Source organism: Cannabis sativa, chromosome 4 (assembly GCF_029168945.1).
Source record: "Cannabis sativa cultivar Pink pepper isolate KNU-18-1 chromosome 4, ASM2916894v1, whole genome shotgun sequence".
NCBI lineage: Eukaryota > Viridiplantae > Streptophyta > Magnoliopsida > Rosales > Cannabaceae > Cannabis > Cannabis sativa.
The window spans coordinates 10950945-10973604 of NC_083604.1; the positions used below are offsets into that span (position 1 = coordinate 10950945).

Sequence of the window (22660 nt, forward strand, 5' to 3'; positions counted from 1 at the left end):
ATGGTTCTTACACAGTATGCGGTTATTCCAAATTACAGGTCATTTTTCATAAAATTACCCAGTTTTTTACCCAAAGAATATAACCTCATACATATCCCTTACAAACATGCATTTTCTAAAAGCCCCAAAATACCAAAAACCAGAATGAACACCCTTTCTCAAATACAGAAAACAAGAAATACATTGGAACTCGAAACTAACCTTTAGTTTGGCAAGTTGTTCCTGCGGTTACTCTTGATTGCTTCTGAGATTGAAGGATGCTTTAGATGAACGGTAGAAATCTGAACAAAAGGTGAGAATGGTTTTTGAAGTTTCTGTAAGGGAGAGAGGAAGTTAAGAAACAAGAGGGAAAAATAGGGAGTTTGATTCGTATCAAAGGGTTTAAATACCCATATCCCTCATTAATTGGGATTACGACACGTGGCGACTGGGATGCCTAAGGTCGCCCAATCCAACGGCCAACCATGGCCACGCCTACACGAAAACCAAGGAGTTTTAAGTGACGTGGCACCATAAATGCAATAAAAGGTAATAATTACAGCCGTCATTTTTCGAAACCCTCGATGGGACAACCGAAAGGTCACCTCCTCGTGACAACCCTTCGCCTGTCTCTCGAGTAATAGTTTCCCTCTGTGACCGCACCTGTCACATCGCAAAACTAGGGGCATGTGTTATAGTGAGATTCCTCTCACCTAGAAACTCGAGACCAGACTCCTATTTAAAGGACACGTGTATTCAGCCTTCCAATGAAAGCTGAATTGTCCATGAGAGACTCCTCGATGTTCCAACCTCGCCCAGGATAAAACCAGTGAGATACTGTGAGTACGACCTAAGTCGAATCGCATAACTTTAACTCACATTATACAGGATGGGTCCAACTCGCATGTGTCAATACATATGCGAGTATCCTCTCTTTATTTCTGCGAAAGCATAGAGATCAACTCTCTATGATGCGATTTGGTCCCTACGATCCAATGGCCTCGATAAACCGATATAGACTCGCGTGTCTAGGTTCTATCAGCTCGACATGCGATGTCTACAAGAGGCAACTACCTAAGGGCGCGGACGTTCCAAACGTACTGATGACCCTGCGAGCTCAACAACGGAACATGAACGGTCAACTCGCAGATGCGGAAGACGCACACGTTGATAGACTTAGTAACTGTCATTCATTTATTAATGTTAACGTTGCTTGGGTTTAATTATTGCAATTCAATATGTAAATAATGGATTAACAATGAATGTGATCCTTGTGTAACCGATTGGACACCTGCTTTGTATATAAAAAGGTGATCCACCATGAAATGGCACCTACGAATCCTTGGCTACAGTGGACTAAGCAGATCATAATCTGACTGAACCACTATAATTCTCTGTCTTACTGTTGTTTTCCAGTTTTTTGTTGATTGTTTTCCCATTCCCAGTCGAGTACTCGCCATTCTAGGTTGAATACTCACACTTGTCATTACCCATAAAATTCTCTTTCATATTAATAAAATAATATAATTTGGTGTTGCGAAATTCACTCGACAACAATAATGAAATTTTACTAATAATAATAATTCAACAACCTAACAAACTTTAAGCAAATACATTAAAAATACAACAAATTGAAAGGAGAGGAAAAAAAAAATGAGTGTGATAATGAAGATTGCTCTAAAATTAGAGGGCTGGGCTAGTATGGTAAAATAGAATAATTATATTTAAAATTTTGATATTTTTATAATAGTGCGGTGTAGTATTAACAGTAGAGAATAGAGATGCACTAAGTTTGAGATTTTTCTCTGCTTAAGAAAATAAAATTATGCTGGTGACAAATCCCAAATATTGAAAATATAACAATTTTTATATATAAAACATCTGTACTTATCCGGTATCATACACTATTATAATTTATAACAGGTACAATATAAAAAAGCACTTTATCTTCCCTCATATATTATTGGACCATCGCAGTTGTCTTTTCCTTTTTGTCTGTTTCACCTCATCATTACCATCCATTTCAAGACATTCAAATAGTTTTTGTTTTTTGTTTTTTCAAATATATATATATATATATACTAGCAAAAAACTACCTGCCTCTAAATTTTATGCTAGTTTTTTTTTATGTTATTTGAAAATGAGATTATTATTGAATACTAAATGCAATATATTAGTGTTTAAGAAAGCTTAATGATTTAAATATGTTCTTAAGTTAATCCAAAAATAAACTAAAAATTGATGTTCCAATACTTAAAGAAACATTACTTAAATGGGGATAAGATAAAAAAAAAATTAAAAATCAATCTCTAAATTGTTGATAATTGAAGATAGCATTAGTCTAAAAATTATAGATAAGAAAACTAATGATAGTCATTGGTGGATTTCAATCTTCATTTTCTTTGACAATAGTGTAATTTTTGTATGTTGCACTTTTCATTTTAGCCGGGTCCGCATATATCTGGATTATCTATTTTTTCTTTGATAAATTAAATATGGTAATGTCGACAAAGCGGCAGTGTTCCTGCAAACAGTGATGTATTTTCATTTAAGATGATTAGACATGGTGTGCATAATTTATTTAATTAAAAAATCAACTTATGAAAGGCATGTAAAACTATTTAATTTTTTAAAAACTACACCTCTGCAGTATATTTCATTAGTTGGGCAGCATTACACGAAAATATTTTTTCCACAATATCTGCGAACATGACAGCAGATAGGCTCTTTGTATTGTCATCAAGTTCAACATATGCTATAGCACTGTAAAATGCATAATAAGATTGTTAGTATATTTTTTTATTTTAACTTAATTTCAATAACATCATATGTTTTTTGTAATATACCGTGGTGTAGGAAATCTTTCTTGCCCGCATGTTGGCTTGTCACATATGATTTTTTCATCGCGATTTATGACATGCGTCACATGACATGTAATAAAAATTCTAGAGAGTATCAGTTATTTTTATTGCCGCCTCAATCCAAAAATATTTTTTCTAGATCCAAATCAAATGGTGTTAATAATAGTAAGATATTGTTATTCTTTTGGTTGGGCCTGCTCTCATCAATGTCACTCCACCATCAAACGTCGATTTGAGGTTTGATATCGATCAAAAGGCAGAGAAGGTGAAGTGGGCAGTGCAAATTTTGATGGTATAAGCGAATATTTAATATCAATTCAAATATTAATAGGATTTGTTTTATTATTATTTTATTATATATAAATAATATTTTATTATTTTATTAAATAAAAATAAAAAGTCACCCATGAATTTTTCATAAACCAAAAATTTCAGTTATATAGGCACACTTTATATAGAAATAGATATATCCGAGTCTGAGCTGCCGAGTTCATTTGCCCTTTTAAAAAAATATATTATTTCTATTTAATTTTAGATGAGTGTAATATATTAGTGTATGTATGATTGTATGTAATTTTGTATAAATTGTGAGAAAAACATTTGAAATGTTGTTGCAAAGTTCAAATTAAAGTTTTCACTTACATTTTTGTTCGTTTTCCTTTAGGTATATTAAAAGTTTAAATTTATTTGAAGAAATATTTTCACCAGATTGTCCATTGATTAATTTTTGTTTATTCAATTGTATACAAATAGTTATCATTATTTTTTATATATATTAAATCAAAATAAAAACACAGTATTTTTATCAAAAAAAATTGAAGGAGTGAAGGTAGCTAAATGTATACATATAGTTGAATAGAATTTTTACTTTAGTAGATATTTTTTGCTCCTAAAAGTTTTGCTAAAATTCAAATGGTAACATTCAATTGGTTAGGATTACGTATTATCGGTGTCCTCGCTACCTAGTGAAACAAAAACTCATAAATAAATAAATAAAAGTAAATAAAAATATCAGTTATATAGGATGGTATAAGCGAATATTTAATATCAGTTCAAATATTAATAGAATTTGTTTTATTATTATTTTATTATATATAAATAATATTTTATTATTTTATTAAATAAAAATAAAAATTCACCTATAAATTTCTCATAAACCAAGAATTTCAGTTATATAGGCACACTTTATATAGAATAGATATATTTTGAAAAGAAGCTATTCAAATAGTTAAACAACATTCAGGGAAAAATAAATAAATAAAATAATAGTAACATCAAGAAAAATTAGTTTTTTTAAAATATAAAATGATTATTGTTTATAGATTATAGATAGCTCGTAGTGTTGTGAATACAAAACTCCTCAATGATGGAAGTAAATTATGTAATGAGTCCATCATGTCGGATAATTAATTAATAAATTATGAAGACAAAAAGATATTTACATATTCAGCAGCAGTAGCAGTAGCAGCACCTGTACAAACTAATTAACGAGAAACGATCCTTCCCACCCAAAACTCTCCGTTGCCTAAGTTAGAACCAAAATCATGGCCACAAAATAATGGTCTCACCTGTAGCCAATTTAACACCATTACCACTTAAAGGGGGAAAAAGAAAAGCAATACAAAATAGAGAAATAATGTAATATATGATTAAATGCATTTATGGTTCACCTCAAGACTCACTTATTGATTCACAACTATTGATTATAAGAGTACTGAGTATGTAACCTAATGAGATTCCAAGAAAGACACCCTACACTAACTTTCCATCGTATAGCACCCTTAAAAGAAACACTAAATTATCCCTATTTTTTTCCAATTATTTTTTGAATGACAATACTCATCACAAGATATTAACCAAAAAATTTTGTAGCAGACTCCAAACGATATTTTCTTGGACTACCATCAATCCTAGTTAAACCCAACATGTCCCAATGCTTTTCATGAAGGTGTTGAGGCATAAAATATTTCAACCACTAAACAATATCTGACGTTTATGTTTGAGCAACATTATGCAGAAATCAAAACAGTGAAACTGAGTCAAATTACCTCTGATTTGGCCAGATTGATGAAGATCTGGAAACTGATAATTGCTAGTTGTTAGATAAGGCAAGTGGTGATAAAGGTGGAGAAACAAGATCTTCTGTGATCAGAGAGTTTTGAGGAACATCCATTGGTTTGGACACTTGTAAATCCACAACCCTAGAATCATTTGAGGGAATGGATAAACTACGAGAAACGGTTTGAGGGGGTTTTGGCAGAGGAGATTTAGTCACCATTTTTGTGGAAGAATGTACTTGAGCTCTAGACACAAGAGGGGCAGAATGACCAACCAAACCCATTGATTTTGATGACTGGAAGGAGGAACTAGCGGGAGGCCTGGGTAATTCATGAAGCTCACTAATTTTAGGTGACGACATAAAGGTAGGGGAAGCACCTGCAGAGGCTTTAGGTGGTGACGAAGAAGGTTGAAGCACTGGATTTCGTAGGAGAGGTCCAGAATATAACTGGGGATGATTCAAGGACCACTGTTTACTTGTTAACGGACCAGAAAAGGCTTGCCTTTTAATTTTTTTGGAATCAGAAGCAGAACCTTGATCATGGCGGGAAAATATATGGCCATCTAACAACGGAGGAGGTAGCTGATGTTGTGCAATATTGTTGTTGCTTTCTTTCAGTACAGACTGTAATTTTATAACTTTTGGTACATAAATGCTCTCAGCCTGCAAATCCTTTTCATACATTTTTGGTTCCAAGGGGGTTGAATGCCACAAATTCTGTTTTCGCTCGCTTAGATTTGTTATTGTAGTGTGCTTCACAGGATTAGCTGATCCAGTAGAAACCGCACTTTTTGCATCAATTGGTGTGGGTAGGACATACGAGTGGAACTTTCGTGTGAATGATGGCCGCAGCTGTCTCAATTTTTCACTAGGATCTACTTTATTCTCAGCAAAAAGTGGGGCTGATTGGCTTCCTATTTTAGCCTTGAAGGAAGCGGGATGTCTATGCAATCTAAGAAGATTGTTCTGCAAGATTTCAAAAACAAGTACGCTGTGAGATAAAAAGATCCTGGGAAAAAGATTAATTATTCTGAAATTCCAAAAAGGAATTCAACATAACGATTTTCTTGGTTCTAACCAACATGCTTGGATGAACATTGCATTCCATATGTTTGGCTAGTGAATCAGTATAAAATACTGTTGAAAATTCAAAGCAAATCGATAATGGTATTCAAAAACATCAAAACCTGTTTTTCTCTAATGCCTAGAAAAATATATCCAAACCATGTTTTTGCTATATTGTTCAAAACCTGGTCAAGCCATGAGGTTTTGAAACCCGCTGAATTGAACTTTTGTATTTTAATAGTTTAGCATTTATATACAGTTGTAATTGAATTTTGGGCTTCCGGGATAAAAATAATCAAAATTTAGAAAAATAAACAAACCTAGAAGTGAAAACGTAATTGCTTTTCTACCGGTGGTGATGGTGATTAGAGTGACTTATAAAGCTTATAAGATCTAATTTAACAACATTAGTAATCTAGCTCTATCTTAAGATACTCAGTTTACGTTATTTAAACTAATATTGAATATTTTGAAATTGTGTGTTGTTTAACTATTTGACTTTCTATGAATTAAGGTTATTTCATAGTTCTACCATTTTTATTTCATATCAATTCTAACCCCGTTTGAAACCTACATTTTCATTCAATTGAGGAAATCATCTTGAAACCTGACCTATTCTATTTAAACTAATATAGAATATTTTGAAATTGTGTGTTGTTTAACTATTTGACTTTCTATGAATTAAGGTTATTTCATAGTTCTACCATTTTTATTTCATATCAATTCTAACCCCGTTTGAAACCTACATTTTCATTCAATTGAGGAAATCATCTTGAAACCTGACCTATTCTATTTAAACCTTGGGATCAACTTTCAAAATGAAAATTCAAATTTAGTTCACAATAACCTAAGGGGGTTCAGTTATGGTAGAGACTAGGTGGATTAATAATTAAAGATATGTTGATAAATGAACAAGAATATGTGCAAACACATAAACAACATACAAACAAACTGATAACTGAAACAATAACCTAGACATATTGGAATTTACTAAGAATCCAATACAGAGTGATCCTGATCCCAATTCAATTGCTAATGGATCATATCTTTGCAAACAGAAAAGAAAATGTATCACATTCTCTTACCTTGGGATCTTCCACCTTTGCCACCTTGGGAAAAGTAAGGTCCACCTGGTCAACCTGTACCAAAATTTACATGTTTACATGAAGTCAGAATGGTTTCAATAAAATCAAAACGTCCGAAAAAAAAGAGCAAACAACAAACAACCAAAATAACTGGAGGACAACTATTTTGGATATTGTTTCGTCTTTCCCTTATGAATTGATAGAAAAGGTTTTTATGATTAATTTTGGTAATTAGACATTTAAAATTATAATTTTAATAACATTATTGTCATAATTTTCCCTGCTTGTTAAACACAAACTATTTCTGCGTTTGCTTGCTATAAATACAACAACATTATCCTCTATCTTTTGCAACCCAATATAGCTTATTCTAGCCACTAGCAACAAAAGTGTATGGCATAAAAATAATAGTAAAAAGCATGAAAGTTTTGTTTCCTTTCCCTGCATAAGATATCTCCTAAAAATTTCTAGATAAATGCTCACAAGCATATCTTGTGTGAGTGTGTGCATGCACATATCAAGATAAAACAATTGAGAACTGTGATCTTGTAAAAGTATTTTGCAAACTCTTTTTTGTTGACCAATATATGTAATTAATAAAGAGAAGAACTCTCAGCTAGTGACAGAAGTTAATATGATAACCTCCATAGAATTTCTTGATGTAGAAACATCTTGTTCCTGATCATTTTGGCCATAGTCAAAGCTCAATTCTCCATCATCATTTGAATCATAGCTACCGTCATCATCATCATCGTGATCATCATTATAGTCATCATAATCATCTAGATCATCATCTTCAAGACCAACAAAGTGGTAATCAATGTGCTGCTGTTCAGTCACATGTTTCACAAATGGCTCTACTGCCTCAAGAGACCTAAGAGCCTTCTTGAAGAAGCACAACTGTTTTGAACAGATAATAGAGCAACACAATAAGTAGGTCAGTAAAAGAATTTAAGAATGCAAAATGATGATTATGATCTGAAACTAGTACCTGAGCAGCATGATGACGAGCTGCCTGTGTTAGAAGACTTCGAGATTGTCCTTGCTTCAGAGATTTTAAGCGGAATACAAATAATGTTGCTTCCTGATCATATTCATCATGAGCCATAATCAGTTGCTGCATAGAAAAATTTTCCCTTCCACTTCTTGATCTCCCTTTTTCTCTATGTTTAGCTTTGATTTCCTCATATACTTCTCTGAAGACCATGTGATAAGACAGCATGAAACAGATGTATATGCATGTGAGTATGTTAGGTGTGTTTTAGCATGCATGCATATATACATACACATAAAATTATAACATAAAAATAAAAGGTAGAAGACTAAAACCTCTTTTCATCACATTGCCGCTTCATCTCCTGCATCAAGGAGATACATATGTTTAGAAACACTTGATGAATACACAAAGTAACAACCAAAACATGTCCGAAAAGCAGAAAGTGCAGCACCCATAACCATAACAAATAAAAAGTAACCACATATATAAATTACTACCCAAGTAAGAAAGTCCTAATAGCAAAACTGAGCCAGCAATAGAAAACAGAGAAATGGAAAGAATGAATCATTACAAATATGAAATTAAATCAACAAGGATTTACCTCAACTATCCGAAGTTCATTAAGAAGGGATTCTGATGGGACAGTGATTGTGTGGGATATATGAGAGCGCTGTGACATGAAAGAAATAAATAAGACTTATTGCAAGTGACAAGTAATGGAATCTCAGGATTACTTTACAGTAAAGCCTCACATAGCTATCAATAAGTCTCTGAACTTCATACTGCACTTTCCCTAGCATAAGCAAGACCTTGCCTGCGTGAAAATAGAAGGAGAAAATAATTAATATTTTTGCCACCAATGGTATATTAATACAGGTGAAAGAATTTACACAGAGCCACATTAATGGGAGTAACGTGTTTTGACAATACATGCTTGTTAGCATGTTTCTTGTGGAAAGAGAGACGCAAGCGATGATTCGTTTTAAGTAAATTAAAAAATAGACTAAAAAAACTGATAAAGATAATGAACGATAGCTCCCAAATGTAGAAAAACTGAACCCACAGCTCTGTAAATCATATTTGAATTTTACATAATGCAGCAGACACATTTAAATGTGCGGGAAATAAAAAGGTAAATTTTCACAGATTGAGAGAACAAAGTGTGACAAACTGTAATCTTCAGAAATATATCTGAAAGTTTTCAGCAAAGGTAAGGAAAAAAAATTGTGACAACAGAAAGTAGAATTAAAATAACACTTACCACTCTCTTCATCATCATTGAGTGCAGTTTTCTCAAGAAGACAATCACCTAACTCCCGCAATGACTCGGAGAATTCTGGAAAGAAGGAAAGACATAAGAATATAAAGAAAATAGGACATAGCATGGATGAATCTGCATTATAAATTTACTAATAGTAAGTAAAAAATGTCTTGCTTGCTCTTTGAATAGGTCATATTGACAAAATGTCATCACAGGTAACTGGCAATGCTTACATTAGTTTAGAGGACAAAATCATAAGCAAAAATCCACATGGGGAAGTGCTGGAATACCAAATAACAAAATGAAAGTCTGCATCATAGTGCTAATGAAAAATGAAAAATGACTCCCTCAGCAATCAGTTCATTAAGGATAATGTAAGTTGTCATTCAATAACAAAATCACAACAAACAACATTTCACAGAAAAATGAAACAGATAATCCAAGACAAGCAAAGGAACGAGAAGAGTATACCAAAAGCGCTGTTCGTAGTGGCTGCAGCCGCTGAAAGTAATCTATCATAGCAGTCCCTCATATCTTGCATGTCCTTCAAGAACAACATCACATCAATTATAAGAAACTATGCTTTTCCAATTATACGAACAGTCGTAAAAGACAAGAAAGTAAAGTTCTGGTATAGCAATGGAAGCACAATTCTAGCAAGACAGTTCGCCATGGTTCCAAGCTTTCAGTTTATACTTTAGATTTGTATGTATGTATAACAGTTGATACTACAGTTCTTCACCTCGATATATACATTCAGATACATACATCAAATAACAATAATCGTTACGGAAGATATAAGCCGAAAATACTCGCTCCCTAGATTGTCAAAGCCAGCCCTAGGTTTCTAATTCGAGGCAGCGTTTCATGCAAGTAAAACTCCAGACGAAAACAGATTTGTGTTTCCAAATTGTAAAAAGAAAAAAAAAATTAAAGGGGTTAAAAATGGCGTTAATTCGAATGATCTTTGTTCAGCTTGGGAAGAAGCATAGAACACAAAGAAAATAGAAAAAGAAAGGCGTACCTGAGCTGCCTGAGCAAGCTCGTCTAATTGAGAAAGAGGTCGGAGATCTCTGCGGTCTTTAGGTCCCTGCTTATTCAGTGCGAAACCTCGCAATTTTCTGAGAGACGTCTTCATCTTCGTATCTTCCTTTCTAGTTTCCACTATCCGATTCCGATGCAGAAAGCGAGGGATTATGTTAGAAATTCACAAGAAATGAATCAATTGACGACGACGATGGTGATGGTGATTGAATATTTGCAGAGAGAGAGAGAGAAAGAGCTGAATACAGAGCAAATATGAAGAGAGAGAGAGAAGAACACACTAGTATTTCTTCTTCTTCAACTCCATCCCATTCTTTGCTCTGGTCTGGTCACGTCAGGACCCCATAAAGCATATTATTATTATTATTATTATTATTATTATTATTATTGAGTAATTGTTATTTTTGATTAACATTAACAATAATTCTTGTAATAATTGGTACACTAAAATTTGAAGGGAATGAAAACGTATCGTTTACTTTTTTCTTTATTGAGTACCGTTGACCGTTATTATTTCATTGACTTTTCAAACAAAATAAAATAATATTATAGGTCGGTATTATAAGAGACTAATTTACTTTAACAATAATACATTTATTTGTGTTTTTAGCAATTTTTTAGTGTTAGGAACTAATTATAATTGGGTAAAATGCTTGTTATGTTATGTGTATATATATATATATTTAGCTACATTCAAAGTCTTCAACATCACATAGTATAATTGGTCAAGAATACACCATATATAATAGTATTGATAATACTAAATATGGTTTGAACTTTGAAGTATTACTTTACAATATTTTATGTATACATAAAAATACATAGCTAAAGCATAGATTAAGGTTTCTCATACATCCATTTTATTTTCATTTTAATTTTGCCCATAACTGCAGCACGACTGGTGTGGTGTGTTTACAGTTTATGCATGAAAACTATGAATTAAGAGACATTAAAATGAAAAGAGTTGAAGAATGATTATTAAGTGAGTGAGGTTTCTTTCTTGTACCAATATCCTTTCAAAGTTTTACCAAGAATGAAATAAGCAAATCATTGTAAAATCCATATCGAACACTTAACTTGCATAATCAAGCCATGTCGGAATTACCTTTTTTGTTTTGATGGGTTTTCACCTTTCATGCGTCAAAATTATTGGCTATTACCTATGAGAGAAGGAAAGAAAATTAAGGTGGAAAGAACTAAAAAGTTTCTCTAGGGTCAACAAAACGTGTTTCTTCATACCCCATCTATCAATTCAACACAAAGTGTAACCCTTTTCTTCTTTGTGAATATTTGTCTAATTTCCTGTGGAAATCCCCATCAAACCATCGACGAAATTGTTTCAAGACTTCTCAGCATAACAAGTAAAAACCAAACAGGAGCCTTTAGCTAAAAATTGCCCCTTTAGTTATTGGTACTTTATTGTCTCATTTGGCAGCCAAATTTCCACAGATTCCGTGTTTAAACTGAAAACTTTTCATAATTAGGAAAAACTAAAGCTATGCTTTGTAAAGTTTTGGAAATTCTATAAACATAATATAACTCATATTGATGAATATTTATGTGGGTCATCAAATCGACAAACAAATGACTAGTGTAATTTAATATTAAGTAAATAAATTTTAATTAAAATAATTAGTGTAAAGACGCCATGGAATGATGGACACTTTAAAAACTCATTAATTATAGAACCCTTAAATAAACAAATAAAAAACCCTCATTAATAGAGGATGTGCATAAGATCATAATCCAAAAGGTGACTTTCGTGTATATATCTTCAATCATTTATTTCCTCTTATTAAGAATTTTGGTCATAACAACTCTTGAATTGCCCATTCACATACAAGAGTACATCAATCAAGAGTCACCGAATAATATAACATGGAACAGAAAAATCATTGGAAGTCAAGCCAGTCACAAAACAGCATTACCCAAAACCAAATGTTTGGGAGTGAAAGTGAAGATTGGAAGAAAGCAAATAACGTTGTGAAAAAATGGCTGCCTGGGAGTAGAGTAGTTTTTCATGTTGAACTGCCCAAAAAAAGAAAAACACAAAATAGAGCCACAAGTTATCGCTCCTGTCAACATATTCTCCAAGTTATTTGACAAGCATTTCCTCCCCCTAAGAGATGTGAAGAGAAAATAATATACAGTCCCAATTTCTCCTGAAATAATTTAAACAGCAGCTGTTTACGTATGTTAGAATACAAGTTTGCTATATTCAAGAGCTAACCTAAAGTTTTGTGCGCCATAAACCCATGGACAAGTAACTCAAACTATTATATGATGTGAATAGTTTGACACTACTTACCAGGGCCAGGAGATGTTTGTGGATGGAATTGGCAAAAAAAAAAATTAAGCAGTTGCAGCCAAAGGCACAGCTCGGTAGCATGCTCTCTTTGCCGCACGTACGATATCGTCAATCTGCACAATCAAAATTCAGCAAGATGCTCAATTTAGAGCCACAATGATGAAAAAGTCTATAAAATAGCCAAATTAAGACTAACATAATCATTAGTAAGTAATCTACAAACCTGAGGAACAGCCAATCTCTCCAAGTTAGCTGCATAAGGCATTGGAACATCAGCCCCAGCAATTCTTTCCACTGGTGCATCAAGATAGCCAAAGCTCTCCTCGATAACAGATGTGCTATAAAAAAACAGAAGAGTGCAATGTATGTAAGCTTAAATATCGAGTGACAATTAATACAGAGAACAAATTTAGCAATGATGCAAACCATATTTCAGCACCGACACCGTGCTGAGGGAGTCCTTCCTCAACTGTTACAAGTCTGTTGGTTTTCCTGACTGAAGTGTTAATAGTGGCTCTATCCAGTGGCCGAATTGACCGCAAATTGATTACCTATCAAGAAAACAAGCCATTAGGCCCATTACCGTGTCTGCAACAAGGGTGGAACTATAAAAAAACAAAAGACCATGTTCTTTCAACAATAATTTACCTCAGCACTGATTCCTTCCTTGGCAAGTATCTCAGCAGCCTGAACACCATGTCATAGAATTACTCAGTGGAAGGAAAACCCAACTTAAAAAAGGCATGTCAACAATTTAAAAATACTAAAACTAACTTTCAATAAACAGAAAAAAGAAAAGTATGCATCCACACTTTGAAGTACTAAGGCAAAGCCTCACTGGCTCACTCCTAATGCTCAGTACAAATGCAAACCTCAAGACTTTAAAAGACATAATATAAAACAGTAAGCCCATCTCATTTTACAATAAAATCTCATAAATCTTATGATATTTACTACTTCACTAAAATTAGGAACCTTCATTTATAACTGCTTCAAAAAATAAACAAAAGATACTAGACATAAATTTCCAAGGAAGACCAAATAAATTTCTTACTTAGTGCCTTAGTGGTGCAATAATACCATGCAAGCCTTTCCCATACCATGTAAGTTTATTTCAAACAATAAATATTATCACACACAAAGCCAAAGGTAGCTGATGAAGATGGAATGGACAAACCTTGAGAGCATAGCCCACCATTTTGGAGAAGGCTGTAATTGTCACGTCTTTTCCTTCTCTCTCAATCTATAATCATTAAATAATATATTTTATTCAAAATTCAGCATATGAGTTATTCAAATATGGAGATAAATAAATCAACAATCAACTTTTCAAAATCAATCACCTTGGCTTTTCCAATTGGAAGGCAAAAACTAGAATCAAGAGCTTCAGCTGAAACAGGGAACGATTCACCATATCTAAAGCAGAAAAAGTAATTAAACCATTTAATAATCTTTAACATGACAAAAGACAGTCTAGCATCACAATCACCCCCCATTAATTACTTACAGCAACTCATTTTCAAGAAAAACAACGGGATCAGGGTCTCTAATGGCAGCTTTCATCAATCCTCGAGCATCTTCAGATGAATAAGGAGCTAACACTTTTAATCCAGGACAAGAGGCATACCATGATGCATAACACTACATAAATAGCATATCAATAAGTGAACTTTTCATATAGTGAGAACTGAACCCAGAAGGTACAGCAACATACAGTATACATCAAATTATTTCACAACAGGCAGAAACGCATGTGTGTAGACATACTTGAGAGTGCTGGGCCCCAACACCAGCAGCAGCCCCATTTGGTCCTCTGAAAACAATAGGTACAGAAATCTGGCCAGCGGACATATAATTTGACTTTGCTGCTGAATTGATAATGTGGTCAATTGCCTGCAAAAACAACCAAGTGAGATTTATAACAACTACAACCTAAAAAGTGGAGTATGCAGAATCATATGAAATTTCAAAATACGTTCAATTCTTTAAACTACCAGTCAAAAAAAAGTTCATTAAAATATAATCCCTTATGCCAAGCCAACCTAGTGAGATACAACAACTACAACCTAAAAAGTAGAGTACGCAGAATCATATGAAATTTCAAAATACACGTTCAATTCTTTAAACTACCATTCAAAAAAGAAGTTCATTAAAATATAGGAAAATCCCTTACGCCAAGCCAACCTAGTCAACCAATAGGGGCAGGCACACTATAAAACTTACGTTGACTTGTTCTTCAAAACCAATACAAACCAATAGTGAAAAAATTTAGGAGCATTAATCTCCTAACTGATCCTAAAAATCCCATTACACAGTTCTTAGAGGGAAAAAAATTAATTAATGAAACAAATTCATAACATTCTGTTTAGTAAGATGTATAACCCGATTCTAGCAAGCATTACGCATCACATACAAAAACAAAAACAAAAAAAGGGTAATCAACAGAATGAGAAACCCTGAGAAGAATCTTGCCTGCATTGAGAAATTAAACGTCATAAACTCTACAACAGGTCTAAGCCCATAGTAAGCAGCACCAACTCCAATTCCAGTAAACCCAGCCTGGAAAGCATACAGAAGAAAATCAGGTCATGCAAGAAGTGCAGCTACTAAAACAAGAATAATCTCCCTTCCTTATTCCAGAATAAACAAGACATTCGATTAACATAGCCTTGCTATTATTATTGTTCAAAAAACCTAAACTTGTTATTATTGAGATGAGATTCAGTGTGAGAAAGGGAAAAACATAATAACACTTTGAATAATAACCACACTCAAAAAGGTCAGCATGTCAAATAACAAAACACACCTCTGTGATTGGAGTATCAAGAACTCTGTCAGGACCATACTTGTCCAAAAGACCTTTAGTTATCTATACAAAACAAAGGAAAAAGGATCATAAATCAAGAGTCCTTAAAGAATATACCCAAAAAAAAATCATCTCTTCAATAAATAATAATATCCAACCTTGTATGCGCCTTGGTATTCCCCAACCTGCATTGACAAAAATATGACAGAAACATAAGAACAGAAAGACTGAAAGAGCAAGGAATAGCTGGGAAAATTATATCCAAATTTTCCTACCTCTTCTCCCATCAAGAAGACCTTAGGATCAGCAGACATTTCCTCATCAAGTGCAGAGTTTAAAGCATCTCTCACTGTCATCTGTGCATAATTATTGTTTCAAGACAAGAAAAACAAGTTCAGCATTTTTAAAAGGCATACCATGTCATTAAGCAGAAAGGTGGAGAATAAGAAATATAATTTGCCCATATTAGAAATATATATTGGATTTTCCATTAAAAAAAAGAAAATTGCAAAAGCATAAAAAAAATGAATCGTCAATGCAGTACCTAGTCTAAACAAGCGTATATAGAAAGAAACTCTCAACACATGAATAAGTAAGTCACTAGGCAGCTTAATATTGAATTAACACAAAACTTTGAACATGTATCACAAGTTCCTTTTGGCACTATTTGGCAGGTAAAAATAACACAGACACACACACAAAGCTCCCTTCAAATGTAATAGGCAGAGGTCTGACAATGACATTGATACTCCAAAGACAAATAAAAAAGAACGAGATTATCATAATTTACACCAAAGAAAAACCCTCATCGCACATTTGACGTGAACATGTCCACATAACCATTACCTCTTTAACAGCGGAAGAATAGTTCCTCAAAGCTGATACGGCAGGACGAATCAACTGCCGAGATTGCCCCAAAATCTGAATCGACACACAATTGGGTCACACCGAAATCACATAAACATACAGAAACCAACTACAGTTTACGTTGATGAGAAAAAACTAAAGTTGAATACCATAGCAGATGAGGTTCCAGAACCAATTTTTTGCCTTAATAACCCTAACATCTTTCTTTATTTCTTCACAAAATTCCTCCGATCACTGAAAATATGAACAAAAAATAAAAACTTCAACTCCAGATTCATTTGAAGGATTACCACTTGTGTATTTATACCTATATGAGATAACGAAATTAACTCAAACAAAAACCAAAAGTCCCATTTCACCATAGAAGTACTCACATCGATTACAGGGGAAAGGGTATGAAAAACTCAAAAGCAGATGCGAAACCAGCAATACAAATACATATAATACATATAATCAATAAATATCGATTCAGAATATATAAAGCCAAAATAGGAAAGAAGAATAAGCGAAGAACCTGATTGAAGAATTGTCAATCCAAGGGTTTGGATCAGATCGGCGAGAAGAAGAAGGAGGTTGATGTAGCCACCATACACTTTCCACACTTTGTTTCACTTTGCCTGCTTTTATTCTCTCTCTACTATTTCTTAATTCTATTTTGACCATCTCATTTTCCTTTTTTTATTATTATTTTTCTTTTGAGCAAATAATAAATACATAATATTTCTGGAAATTAATTATAAGAATTTGTTTTGTTTATGCTTTTTTTTTTTAACATGCCCAATGAAAATTGGTCTCTTTTTTACTTGTCTACATTTTAGTTTGGCTAATTATAATTTTTATCTTCCAAATTTTAATATATACTGTTGACCGAGGTTTTCGGCAACCAATAAAATAATATAAGATTAGAGAACTGTAAGAAAATTAGAGAATAATTTTTACGTGGTTGGGGCGTTAATGAGCCTTAGTCCACGAGTCTGTGTTATTTATGGATGTATTAAATACAGAGAATGTTCTTGGTGAGTATTTACTCTTCTTGCACTTATACAACCCAAGATTTTCCGACCTCATTTAATGAGCTTTGAGGGGGTATTTATAGTGTTTTTGGTGGGGTGATCCCAAGAATTATTGTACATGTGTATCTGTAAATATCCATAAAGATGGGCATTCTCAATAAATATACCATGAGTAATGCATGGTCAAATCCCTAGGTGTTGTAGGGCTTTTATGTGGAATGTCCTTATTGTCTTTTGACTGACGTGACTCTTCACAGTGTAGCCGTCAATAGACTTAAATGATCATTACTTCGCAGCTGCAGATTGAGGTTTGTACCGTCAGACTTTATTGCGTGTAGCAGTCCCAACACGTTTCCTCCCATGCGGCATTAAATGCGAAATGACTGCTCAGGGGAAGCCTGACACCTCGCGGAGATGCTTTGATGTTAATTAGGCTTCCGGGAGCATACGAGGCTCTGTATGCCTTCTCTGGGAGGCATCTCCCGGATGCTGCCTTCTTTCATAAGACTTAGCAAATAATTCATGTATCAAGATGTTTTGATCCACGTGTCCCTGTCCGGTTGGTCCACGTATATTGGGCAAAATCAGGGGCAACATTTACCCCCCAAGCCTTGTTTATTTGAAAAATAAAACAAGGCTTGTTCAAGTGCCTCCGGTTGACTCCTCGGTTTCCCGGCATGTGCTTTGGGCGCGTGAAGGTGCATTTAATGATCGCCATCAATGCAGTGATTCGCTTTTTGCAGGCGTCAATTCGTTTCATGCCTATTGATTGATACGGCGCATTAATGGTGTCAGACGGATACTCAAACATTTCCACCGCCTTAATTACGAATCAATCCAACCGTTGGTTCTTGGGAATTCGAATCGTGCGCCTCCCCAGCCGTTCAATTGGTAGGTGATGGAACCTGTTCCTCATGCACTTTTGCCTATAAAAGCCACCACCTTTCCTTCATTTGGTTACTTTCCATTTTTCGCCAGCTTTGTTCGAATTTTCCAGAGAGAAAAATCCTCAGACCAAGAAAAAACCTTCGAACACTTTGCAAATTTCTTTGCTAACCTTCACTCACTACTGTCAGTCTACATTCCCTTGTTTGATCAACAACCAAACCCCCAGTTCTAACACTTCATTGTAAGTTCCTCGCATCCCTCACTTCACTGTTTGTGTTTACGGCATGCTTTACTATCTGTTTCTTTTTCTGGGATAATGTTTGAAGTTTCTGGGAATGTATTCTCTTGAGTTTTTCCGTAGTAGGTTTAGTTTCCCTCTCTGGGGTTAGGGTTACTCTTGTTACACACTGTTTGTTATATTTTGTGAAGGACCATACATTCTTCGTGTGATGGCCTTCGAGGGCTTAGAGAAGACTTCGTTTTTCTCGATTTTCTGCCCTTTTTCTTTTCTTTTCATGCGCGATGTCACCATCTGTGAGATCTTCGCACCCGACTTTTGTCCAGGAAATCCTTTTAAGGCTTTCTTGTTGACATATGTCCGGAGGGGGCCTCTTTCCAGCGGTTAGGGGACCCCCATTCCCTTTTTTGATTTAGGGTTTGGTATGGGGCCTAATTGCTGGAATTTTAACTCTTTTTTCAGAATCAAAAATGTCTACATCTGGCTCAAAATCTTCCAAGAAGGGGGGTAAGCGTCTGGCTACCCTAGAGGACGTCATGATGGGTCCCGTTGCCCAGGAGGGGTACAAACCTCGGGCTACGGGATGGGAGGCGGCTGAACTTCATTCCACTCTAACTTGCCCTCACCAGCTGGAGAACATCGTGGAGGTGGCTGGAATTAAGCCCTCTACATCCGGGACGTACCATCGGCTGCCCCGAGATGCGGAGACGCCCAACGACAACTACGGAGGCTTCGGGGCTTGGAGCCAGACGCACCTGATGTCCAGGGCCATGCTTCCCCTTCAAGATTATTTTGTTAACTTTCTTGTATTTGTCGGCCTTGCGCCATACCAACTGATTCCCCAAGCTTACCGCCTGCTTTCAGGCTTATTTATTTTTTACTCCGTCCGGGGATGGGGCTCTCCCAGTCCGGCGGAGATTTTGTACTTTTATGAACTTGTTTCCGTCCCCAAAAAGGGGGACAAACTTAAAGACGGTTTTTATGGTTTCCGGGCCCACCCTTCAAATGATGGGGTGGTCCCCTACAATCGGCAAACTCATGTCAAGGAGTATCGCCATCGCTTCTTCTTCTCCTCCGGGTTTCGAGCCGTGGAGCACCCGGAGCTTCTCACGGAGTGGGTCAGGATTCCTCCATACGAGCGGACCGCGCCTACTCAGATTTTCCTTCAGCGGGCCCAGGTCTTTGCGACTTATGACCGGGCGGATCTCGACGTCGGAGGCTTGGTCACGAAGGAGAACTGCGGGAAGGCCAAGCTGATCCTGCCGCACCAGTCAGTGGAGGAGTCTAACCTTTCTAAGGTTATCTGTCCCAACGTGAGGGTGCCTGCCGCGGAGAAGACCTTCCGGGATGAGCTTATTGCCACCGCAAAGAAGAAGTACCATGAGTATCTCTACCGGAAGGCCCAGGAGAAGGCTTATTCCAAGGCTCAGGCGGCTTCCGGGAGGCCCCTTCGCGTTGGGAGCCCGGTCGAGAGGAGAAGCTAGGCGATTGCCGGGAGGTCCCTGTTGGAATTTATTTTACCAGGATCTTAGATCTACTCACAAGTATGTTTATTAACACCCTAAATATGAACTTTCTAAAACGATGAAATAAACACATATAAAGTTTAGGAAACCTTACATTGGGTGCAGCGGAATAATTTGACTCCTTCCGTTCAGATATCTAGCCCTTGATTCCTTTCTGTAGCAGAGCATTATCAATATCTGAACCTGGATCTCTTTCTCTGAATCTTTGATGCTGAAACTCCTTTTGCTGAAGGTCTTTCTTCACGATCTTCCTCACTATGATTGAGGTATCACTTGCTGTGTGTGGGCACTACTCATACACTAAGGATTTCGAAATTCAAGAGGAAGAGAGAGAGTGTGGGTTCGGCCAAAGATAGGGAGAGAGAAGGCTCAGTTTTTTCTGAATCAGAAGTGTCAGAAAAAGAGTGTAGAAATTTAGTGTAAATTTCCTGAAGCCTTCACTATCTATTTATAGCATTCCACTAGGGTTAGGTTTGAATTATTTGGCATTAAAATAATGAAAATATCAGAGGGAAAACCCTACAAAAGTGGCCGGCCCTATACATGTGGATTTGGGCCTCACTTTTTGCAATTTTGCAGTTTTATCTTTTCTGCATCTGATTTTCTCAAAAACGCCAATTTTCTAATTCAACCATTTAAATGCCAATTCTAACTATTTAATAAATATAAATAATTATTAAATAATATTTTCATTTATCATATTTATTAATTGAACCATACAAAGTATCATAATTAACAAATATGCCCCTATATACTCTTTCTTTACAATTTTGCCCTTACTTAGTGAAAAATTCACAAATAGACATAGTCTAATTTGAGAATTATAATTGATTAATCAAAACCAATTACATGAGTCTTACAAGCAATATTATCTCAACTAGTGCGGGGACCATGGGTCTATATAACCGAGCTTCCAATAAGTAGATCAAGAATTTAGCACTTAAATTCACTAACTTATTAATTCTTCGTTAAATCCACGCATAGAACTTAGAATTGCACTCTCAGTATATAGAATGCTCTATATGTTCCACCATATAGACACATCATTAGTTATCCATTGTTATAATCCTAATTTGATCAATGATCCTCTATATGAATGATCTACACTGTAAAGGGATTAGATTACCGTTACACCCTACAATGTATTTATTCCTTAAAACACTTGACCCCGTATAAATGATATTTCAGCTTATGTGAAATGAGTACTCCCCCATTTATGTTCGTTTGGTCAAGCTCGAAGGAGATCATCCTTTGCTTACTATTCGCCAGATAGAAGCTATAGATTCCATGTTTATGATAGCACTCCCACTCAATTGCACTACCGTGTTCCCAAAATGTACGTTTCACCCTGACCTAAAAGTAGGCTTAACTAACAAATAAAAGAACATGAATAGCCTTTCAAGATTGAGCCTAATCATATCAGGATTAAGATCATTTGATCTAGGATCAACTAGGCGATATTGACTTGAATAGATATTACGGTAAGTTTAATAAATCTAAGTCAAAGTTCAATATCGGTCCCTTCCGATGCATACTCCATGCATCCAACCTGAGCCTTACTTTAACCAATGCTCTGGAAAGAACATAGCATTTCTCCAAATGCAAGTAAACTCTGTTGTAGATTATCATATCAGTAAAACCCTATGTCTGATAAATCTAGGAAACTTTATTCACATAGTCATGTTTACTTTCCAATGTGTTGACAGCACAATAAACAGGATCAAGTATGTGAAAAGGGTTTCAGATGAATTTATACATTATGTACATATAATCATGAAATAAATCATGTGAACCGTGCAACATTAAATGTTATTTCTGACCTATATTAATAAGTAAATCTGATTATATTGAAATGAGTTTTATTTAGGGCATGGTGCGAAAGATGTATAGAACTTTCCTTAGACTGAATAAGTACCTTTCCTGCAGCTTTAACATTCAGTCCCTTTCTTGTAGACCTAGAGACTTCAGATAGGTTTTTACACTTCTCCAAAATCACTATTCCACCCCCAGAGTAACCACCATCTTATCAGAAAGATTTTCTAGCACAAAGGCAAATTTCAAAATCTGATGTGGTGTAGTCTAAGAGTTTTAAACACACTCTTATAGACTAACATATAGTTCCTAATCTTAATCTTAAGATTTACTTGATTGTCTTCCAATGTTCTTCTCTTGGATTAATCTGATACCTACTCATTACTCCCACTCAACAGCAGGTGTTTGGTCTAAGGCATACAAAAGCATATCTAAGACCTCTCACTGTTGATTTAAGAAATTCTTTCATGGCTTTATCTTTTCTAGAATAGTTAAGACTTTTCCTTAGATAAATAAAATCTATACCTAAGAAGTTGTGAAGCTTCTATAGATTGCCATTAGAAAGAAAATGCTTCAGCATCTTACTAAAGTAAGTCGCTTGCATTAGAGTAAGTAATTACTAGGTATACCATAAGCCATAGGTTTAGATAAACTCAAACCTATAATACTAGGAACAGGAAGTTTGTTAAGTCCATTGAATGGACTTATAAACGAAAATTTCCTTTTATGTCCTTGTAATAGAAAACTTTAGGTTACTCCATGTGAATGGATTAAACCATAGTTCTATTGGCTTTCTTCTTAGTTTCTTATCTTGACAATCCATTACTTATTTAAACTCACAATGGATTTTA

The 22660-nt window shown here is 35.0% G+C and overlaps 2 protein-coding genes across 8 annotated transcripts; both read right to left on the bottom strand.

Moving 5' to 3' along the window:
- Nucleotides 1–4109: 4109 nt before the first annotated feature.
- Nucleotides 4110–10697, bottom strand: LOC115702229 (uncharacterized protein At2g33490). The gene is made up of 11 exons (XM_030629680.2): nt 10332–10697; nt 9779–9851; nt 9308–9382; nt 8799–8860; nt 8648–8716; nt 8379–8407; nt 8041–8245; nt 7692–7949; nt 7050–7103; nt 4889–5865; nt 4110–4408 (listed from the first exon to the last, which is right to left on the bottom strand). Exons 1-10 carry the CDS (start codon nt 10443–10445, stop codon nt 4933–4935), a joined length of 1872 nt encoding a protein of 623 aa, XP_030485540.1. The 5' UTR covers nt 10446–10697; the 3' UTR covers nt 4110–4408; nt 4889–4932.
- Nucleotides 10698–12120: 1423 nt separating this feature from the next.
- Nucleotides 12121–17010, bottom strand: LOC115702228 (pyruvate dehydrogenase E1 component subunit beta-1, mitochondrial). Of its 7 annotated transcripts, none has more exons than XR_009687257.1 (16): nt 16847–17005; nt 16482–16566; nt 16312–16386; nt 15741–15821; nt 15624–15650; nt 15466–15528; nt 15132–15218; nt 14427–14552; nt 14167–14300; nt 14003–14075; nt 13837–13902; nt 13308–13346; nt 13086–13210; nt 12883–12997; nt 12582–12772; nt 12121–12379 (listed from the first exon to the last, which is right to left on the bottom strand). XR_009687257.1 is itself a non-coding variant. In XM_030629675.2 (16 exons), exons 2-15 carry the CDS (start codon nt 16530–16532, stop codon nt 12704–12706), a joined length of 1131 nt encoding a protein of 376 aa, XP_030485535.1. In that variant the 5' UTR covers nt 16533–16566; nt 16847–17010; the 3' UTR covers nt 12121–12513; nt 12660–12703. The 7 variants fall into 7 exon arrangements, 6 of the variants coding, with proteins under 6 accessions (XP_030485535.1, XP_030485539.1, XP_030485536.1 ...); XM_030629675.2 differs by having other exon boundaries at nt 12121–12513; nt 12660–12772; nt 16847–17010; XM_030629679.2 differs by having other exon boundaries at nt 12660–12772.
- Between the last annotated feature and the right edge of the window lie 5650 nt (nt 17011–22660).

What these genes read in the sequence shown, in the direction of transcription:
- LOC115702228 (XM_030629675.2), bottom strand. Translation starts at nt 16,532, where the DNA reads ATGTTAGGGTTATTAAGGCAAAAAATTGGTTCTGGAACCTCATCTGCT. An exon ending in CTGGAACCTCATCTGCTATG is followed by an intron (nt 16,387 to 16,481) that starts GTATTCAACTTT and finishes GTGTCGATTCAG; the next exon opens with ATTTTGGGGCAATCTCGGCA. An exon ending in TTCCAATTGGAAAAGCCAAG is followed by an intron (nt 13,903 to 14,002) that starts GTGATTGATTTT and finishes TAATGATTATAG; the next exon opens with ATTGAGAGAGAAGGAAAAGA.
- LOC115702229 (XM_030629680.2), bottom strand. Translation starts at nt 10,445, where the DNA reads ATGAAGACGTCTCTCAGAAAATTGCGAGGTTTCGCACTGAATAAGCAG. An exon ending in CTCGTCATCATGCTGCTCAG is followed by an intron (nt 7,950 to 8,040) that starts GTACTAGTTTCA and finishes TGTTCAAAACAG; the next exon opens with TTGTGCTTCTTCAAGAAGGC. An exon ending in CATCAAGAAATTCTATGGAG is followed by an intron (nt 7,104 to 7,691) that starts GTTATCATATTA and finishes ATTTTGGTACAG; the next exon opens with GTTGACCAGGTGGACCTTAC.